General features: G+C 41.5%; 1 protein-coding gene across 7 annotated transcripts in view; it reads left to right on the top strand.

Annotated features, from left to right (window-relative positions):
* PTCH1 (patched 1) overlaps positions 1 to 7,618 on the top strand; it is a 69,648-nt gene that overhangs the window by 27,920 nt on the left and 34,110 nt on the right. For all 7 annotated transcript variants that reach the window (XM_019668803.1, XM_019668802.1, XM_019668801.1 and 4 more), the window contains 5 exons: positions 1,520 to 1,709; positions 4,752 to 4,821; positions 4,927 to 5,018; positions 6,440 to 6,638; positions 6,941 to 7,062. In XM_019668803.1, coding sequence (XP_019524348.1) covers positions 1,520 to 1,709; positions 4,752 to 4,821; positions 4,927 to 5,018; positions 6,440 to 6,638; positions 6,941 to 7,062 — 673 coding nt within the window. The remainder of the gene's footprint in view (positions 1 to 1,519; positions 1,710 to 4,751; positions 4,822 to 4,926; positions 5,019 to 6,439; positions 6,639 to 6,940; positions 7,063 to 7,618) is intronic.

Here is a 7,618-nt window from a genome sequence, read left to right as displayed (position 1 = left end):
CCTCTCCCCCTCTGGCTCCCCTCCCCCTCCCTTTCCTCTTTCTGACACTCCGACAGTCTGTTCAGCCCCACCTCACGGAGTTCTGCTGATGGCCGGGGCTATCTGTGTGAACCTGCACAGATGATCCTCCCTGCCTGTGAATCTGGACTGGTTTTCCTAATGAGGACATTATTTGCTTTTTAGCCTGCCCCTTGTTTATAAAATATGCCAAGAGAACTAAACAACCCGCTGTTCCCAGTCCTTATTTACTTGCCCAAACCAAATGTTTATGTCTGCGAATATTAAACTTGAAAAAGGATTCCTCCTCATGAGAAAGGAAAGCTTCAGTGATCACTGAAGGCCCTTTCTAAACAATAGCTGAAGACCTGCTTCTCAGAAAACGTTCACTATCAGCACCTTGAGGACTTCAGACTCTCTGAGCCCTGGAGTGTTGTGTAGGAAGAGCTCTAGGATTCTCTGCCGCCCCTCCAGCCCTTTCCCTCCCCGCCCCTTAACTTGACTGCAAGGGATCAAACCCCCCTCCAGGGCATCCCGTTCCCCTTCCCACCGCGCCTCCCAGCCAGGTGCAGCAGTCTGAGCTTGGCTGCTTCTAAAACCATACTTGAATGAAATACAGCCTAGAACCTGAGGAAGGAAGAAGACAAAAAAGCAGTTTGCAGCAACATCATGGGTTACTCAGGTACCTCGTTGCACTGGCTTCCAGCATGGCCAGCCTTAGCCAGCCAGCTGGAGAGGTTTGGGGGTGGGGGGTGGGGGGCAGTTCTGGCTTCATCAGCATGTTCTGTATCACCTGGGGAGCTCCTGGAACACGGGCTGCCCGCCTCCAGGCAGCTCAGAACCTGGCACCTGTGTTTTCTGGATGCTGACCAGGTGAGTCTGATAGAGCCAGGTTCCAGGGCCTTCTGATGACAGCCACGGCTGATACAAGTTGGTTCCTCTCCAGTGGGATTTTCCGGCGTGCATCTGATAGGAATCCCATTATTCATCTTTCCTGACAGGTTTTCTGCTGAAAACACGTTTGTCACCTTTCCTTGTTTCTTTTTCCATAAGGAGAAACATTTCCTTGTTACCTTTGCTAGATTATTTAGGAGAAGAGTGTAAATTGAAGCCATTTATCTTGAAATGTGCTGGAGGGGCATATTGTTTATACAAGTGAAAGAAATTGCAACAGAGGTATTTGGTCTGGTCTGCAAGGAAAAGGTGTGTCAAGTTTTCCTGCTCCCTCCCCCCTTTATACATACATTAGTTAAAAGGTGTAGAAAGCACGAATAGGTTAGGTTTGCAGGTGTGACAGGCAGGGCAGTCGTTAATGGGTTTGGTGAGTATTTTTTATGTTATCTGTAGAGTTAACAGTGTCAATAACAATAACATGAATGTTACTCCTCAAACATCAGTCATACGTTTTCTTGACCAGAGTGTATTTATCATATAGTATCCTGCGCATCTTAGTGAGATAACAGATGGATGTGAATTTGTGGGGATTTTGCTGTTCTAATTGAAACCTGTACATGTTTGTCAGTTGGTGGACGAGTAAGCCGCGAATTAAATTATACTCGCCAGAAGATTGGAGAAGAGGCTATGTTTAATCCTCAGCTCATGATTCAGACCCCAAAAGAAGAAGGTGCTAATGTTCTGACCACAGAAGCGCTCCGCCAGCACCTGGACTCGGCGCTCCAGGCCAGCCGGGTCCACGTGTACATGTATAACAGGTGAGCTGGTGGGAAGGAGGGGCCCTGCCTTCAGCACCTTGCTTTAGTAAATAAGGCTGCCCTGGCAAGACACCTGGGTGTTAGTTCAAATACAGTGTTTCCCCGAAAATAAGACCTAACCAGAATATAAGCCCTGGCATGGTTTTTCAGGATGCTCGTAATATAAGCCCTGCCCCAAACATAATCCCCAGTTAAGATCGTCAGCCAGACATGACTTGTTTGAATAAATATAGATTTTTATACATGAATAAATGAATAAATGTAGATTGTTGGAGCAAGAATTAATGTAAGACCCAGTCTTATTTTCAGGGAAACACAGTAGTTTTGTAAAGAAATGATTTTTTTTAAATCTCAATTTGTTTTCAGAGTTTGATAACCAAATTCATGACTTTATAATGTATTTTCAGTAAGTATCTTGCCACTATACCCAAATGAGTATGATCCTTCAAGCAGCTGCTTGGGTGGCTATATATACCCACTGAAGATATTTCGTTACTTCAGATGTTTTTAGAACAGTTAGATTTTACATTGTGTTTGGTCAACTTTCAAGGCGTAAGAATAGGAAAGAAAAAGAAGTTACATCTTGTGACCTTGTATTCACTGTAGACATTGACAGTTGTTGGTATGTGTCACAAAGCACATAGGGAGCTCAGCCATTATGGTGAATTCCTGTCGACAGGTAGGTGGAATAAGGCGGACTCCTACACAACTTTATAAAATATTGCCTACCCTTTAGCTTCACAGCTAATGTAACAATGCTGTGGGTATAGTAAAAGCATAGGAACAGTTTTGTAGCAAAATTAACAGCACTTTTCTTATCTATCTAAACTGAGTTATTCAGGGCCGGACCACAGATTGTCCGTTGTACAGCAGTTAGATCAGGGCAGACACTTGGAGTTTGTTGATCAACTAACTGCCTGAATTTAAAACAGGATCTTGTCCCTGAACTGTTGCGATAGCTATCACTAAACCCCAGTTCCAGGGGACCACCGAGTTGACATTTGTATAACTCCATCCCACCCCCATAAGGCTTTCAATACTTCTTAACTAACTGAGTGGTTGGCAAGTATGATTTATTTTTCACAGGGGAGGTGAGAAAGTGGCAATGTAGACATATTCAGTGACCAGAGAGAATGAGAGAGGGAATAAAATGAAAATCTGTACTTGTCCCTGCTGTAACGTCCACTCTGCATGGACTTAACTGGATTGGCTCTAAGACCCATCCAGCTGGAGACAGGATTTAGGGCCCAGTATGACCCAGGACAAGTCACATATCTTGGGCATACTCTTGTTTCCTAATCTATAAACTTAAGTTATGATCCTGTTTGCTCTGTGAGCCTCAGGAGGTTCCCAGAACAAGATCAGGTGTATGTATATATGAAAGGGCTTTGGAAGAAACGTGTTTTAGCACTTCTGTCAGGCAGACTTGGCAGAGCACATCCTGGCTCTTAACCAGTACGGCCCTCCCAGTCTGTCAGGAGCGCTGTGGGGGAAGCAACTAAACTACCCAGTGCAGTTTTGCAAAGTTTGCAAGTGGAAATGGGTGTCCCAGGGCCACTGAACATGGCAAATGCATTCTTAATGTAATGGGAACCTACTTTGGGGAAGCTTGTCACTTACATACTTAAGGAGAAGATATGAGCATCTGTGCTATGAAATTAACACTCTTAAGCTGAGCTGGAACCCAAGAACTTTTATGCGTTGAAATGAACTACCAAGAACACCTAGTTCAACCCATCTAATTTTTTAGGTGAGAAAATTGGGAATTAGATTTATCTAACTAGACAATGGTTTTTCTAATGCACAGCCATACCCTTCTAAAGCAAGTGTAAATAAGAGTTAATTGATCAAGTGATAATAAGTGAGAACCTCCTCATGCTAGATAGTCTGTTGATGCTATGCAGAATTAAATATAAACAAATACATGGATGGGTAGGTGGATGGGTGGATGGATGGATGGATGGATGGATGGATAACTTGGGTCCTGCTCTCAGGAGCTGACAGTCTAGTTAGGGAGAAGAAAGACATCAATACAGAAAACCATGTACAAAGCTGGACACTGGCATTCCCCACTGCAGGTGCTCAGGTGTCAAGCAGAGATCTGACCAGTCAGTGTTCTAGAGTTCAGGGGTCATTTAATTGCACTGGTCAAAGAGTGCGTAGCAGGAAGGTGGCATTTTAGTGGGGCACTGAGAGATGGATGGGCAGGTTCCACAGGAAAGAGGGCAATGTCAGTGTCAGAATACCCCTTGGGGTGACCAATACAATAGTGTAGTTTGGAGGGAGTTTTTTATTTTTTCTTCTCTTGGATTCTCCATCCCCACCATTTCCGAATTTCCTTTTTTCAAGCTAGACTTAATCTCCCTAAAGGCGTGGGCTTTATACATGAGTATAGTACTCTTCTAGAGATAACAGAGCTCTATAATAATACATAGATGAAAGATAAACAAGATCATTGTTGATCAGTGTATTTACTATCATTTCTATAGGACGAGAAGACTGTAAAGTGGGAAATTGATCTACCTGGCAATGTTCACAGCATTCATGGTTAAGAGCAGGAAAGTTCATTTTGAACACTGTCTGTTAATAAACACATTATCTGCCAGTAAAAAAAAGGGTCATAATGTTTTCTCACCTCAATATATGTTAATACATTATTATAAACCTTACTAATTTAGTCCCCACTTATTTTGAATTTGTGACAATTCAGCTCTGAATTATCTGCCCTGAAGTTGTTTAATGTATGTAGAAAAGCAGATTAATGGTGTAAACAAGATTATTGGGAGAACACTTAAGGAAACAAGACTTCTCAAGTACTTTGGTAGCATTAATTTACATAAACACCCCACATGTTAATTACAACTGAGTATTATCTATTCATTAAAGCATGCTTGTTGGGTCTCTACTTGGCAAAAGTTCTCGATTTGACAGGTACTTAAAAGTGATCAAAACTGCAGTTCTTTCTATATATGTTCTATAGTTCTGACTTTGTACTGATGTCTTTTGGTACAATGAGAAACTTTTTTCTCTACTCTTTAATAGGCAGTGGAAATTGGAACATTTGTGTTACAAATCTGGAGAACTTATCACAGAAACAGGTTACATGGATCAGGTATATTTTCTTTTTGTTTGTAAAAAGAATTCTCAAAAATTCTCAAAAACACTCCAGTGGTATGTGTTAGCCTAATGCATAGCCTATTCTTTTTAACTTTGACAGATAATAGAATATCTTTACCCTTGTTTAATTATTACACCTTTGGACTGCTTCTGGGAAGGGGCCAAATTACAATCTGGGACAGCATACCTACTGTAAGTATATGATCTTATTTTCTGTTGTCTGATTTTTCTAAGCTCTAGAATGTTTCTGATGTCACTTTATCATTGTTTATTCTATTTCAGTTTTGAACAAGAAATAAAAACATTAAAATTCCGTGTGCATTTTTTGAGTGAATAGTTGGGGGAGATGGGACTTCAGCAGAATATTTTTTCTCTTTTCAGAAAAAAAAAAGTTCTGTAGACATCATTAAATTTCATTCACTTTTACCAGCCTATTTATATGCAAATAAAATGCAAATGATTTGGAGTGTGTGTGATTTTTAACTCTTTAAAATGTTTGCTGTGGGCACTCAATCAACTAGGTTTAGCTTATCTTTTAAGGAGAGAATTTATTAGTTGGTACATGTCAGAACTAAATATTTTGAGGTAAAGTTCAAGATCTTCCTGTGAAGTAAAATGCTAACCTTCCCTTGGATCACATTAATGACATTTAAGGGGGAAATCTGCTATCTTTGAAGGCCCTGGTAGGGGATGCTTCACAGTTTAGCAGTTGGATATTATATACACCGCATCATTTAAAGAATAATTGTTAATCAGTGTGGATATTTTCAGTTAATTATGCAAGAGTTAGTGCTTGGGTTATTGTTTCTGTCCTAGCTTGCACATATCTGCAAAAGCAATTTGCAGTGGCCATACTCTGACCTTCAGTGTACAGTTTTAGATGGGAAATAAGGGGTTTTGTGTTTTCTGGTTGGGAGATTCTGAATAATGACTTCAGCCTGGTTAAGCAGCTACAGTGTGGTTTGAACCACATAACAGGCAGCCAAAAGCCTTTCTGGTCTGTCAACAGCACAAATTCAAAAGTGAGTGTGGGGGGAAGTGGCCTTGATGGCGGTGATGGCAGAGGCAGCAGGGGGCTTATGGGGTTGACTGCCAGGCTGTCAGAGAGAGCTCATAAGTATGGGATTATTACAGGTAATGGAGATCAAATATTTTGATTGATGACATTTACAAAGCATTTATTAAGCGGCAAGTGTTAATTTGACATTGTGATTCCATTTATTTATTTATTTATTTATTTATTTATTTATTTATTTATTTATTTATATTTGTCTTAATTTTGAATCCCAGTCTTCTGCTGAGAAGCACCCACTGGCTAATTTTGTTTTTGGGTATTAAGTACAATAGATCGGCCAGTAAAGATTCTTTGTATCTTCATTCATTTATCGGCTCTCTGCTTGCCATCGTCATTCATGAATTATTTTCCTGACTTAGGTTTGCATGCAGATAAACCAGAAAGGAGCATTTTTGTTAATGCCACTGTCCCTGGATGGCAGCATTACCAAAAAGCCTCATGCAGTCGGATGCAGTATATGCAATATATGTAGTCCTGTTATTTTACTAAGGGTGTGGGAACCTCTTTTCATTGTCTTGCTTCCTAATTTTTTTCACAGAGGTAAGCCTCCTTTACAGTGGACAAACTTTGACCCTTTGGAATTCCTAGAAGAATTAAAGAAAATAAACTATCAAGTGGACAGCTGGGAGGAAATGCTGAATAAGGCAGAAGTTGGTCATGGGTACATGGACCGGCCCTGCCTCAATCCGGCTGATCCTGACTGCCCCGCCACAGCCCCCAATAAAAACGCAACCAAAGTGAGTACAGGCAGTGTCTTCTCAGGACGGGCAGAGAGAAAAAATTGATATTTCCCCCTATTCTTTGTTCTGTTATTTCCATTTTTAAGATTTCATTCTCAACGACTTTTGTGTGTGTGTGTCTGTGGAACTAAGTTTGTTTATAGAGCGAAATTTTGCTGTAAGATTTGCCATACGCCTCTCATTAGCCTTGTTTTTAATGTTCTCTGTGAAACAAACAAGCCCTGAGTGCACTGGATTTGAACAAGGCATGTGACCTGCCTGCTGATGCCTGTAATTATGTAGCTGCCTTTCCGTTTTAGCCTCTCGATATGGCCCTTGTTTTGAATGGCGGATGTCATGGGTTATCCCGGAAGTACATGCACTGGCAGGAGGAGCTGATTGTGGGCGGTACCATCAAGAACAGCACTGGGAAGCTTGTCAGGTAATCCAGCACACGGGGAAATCCAAGCCACCTCGTTTTTGTCCTGGCCTAACAAACCACTTCCCTCCTGACATCTGCAAGTGTCATTGTATTAATATTTAACGGATACCGTAGCTAGCCGTGTGGTGTAATAGAATATTAGGAAATACTAGCAGACCAAACCAGCTCAAAAGGCACCGTATGGGGAAGTTTTCGAGAGATGTGTCGTTTTCATTGAGACTGTCATTCGTGACGGTGGGGTGTTAGATCTGCCCATTATGTAGAAAATAGGGGCAAGGGTAAAGCAGGCAAGAGACATTGGTCATAGCACAGAGAGTTAAATGGTGTGAGCTAGACTCCATCATAGCTTGTTAAAGGAAAAGACCAGCAAATGACAACTAACCAAGAGTTATCCTCTGCACTTGACTCCACTCCGTCAAGTGTCAGGCCCTCCATTTGAGATTTCACCCCTGGGAAAGCAGTCGTCTGGGATTTCTACACAAGCAAGCATGCAAGGGTGAGCTCAGCATATCTGGTCCAGCTATCTACCCCTCTACCCTTCCTTTTTCATTGAGTA

Source organism: Hipposideros armiger, unplaced genomic scaffold (genome assembly GCF_001890085.2).
Source record: "Hipposideros armiger isolate ML-2016 unplaced genomic scaffold, ASM189008v1 scaffold_539, whole genome shotgun sequence".
Taxonomy (NCBI): Eukaryota; Metazoa; Chordata; class Mammalia; order Chiroptera; family Hipposideridae; genus Hipposideros; species Hipposideros armiger.
The sequence above is the reverse complement of the archived record's forward strand: the minus strand, read 5'-3'. Positions and strand labels throughout refer to the sequence as shown.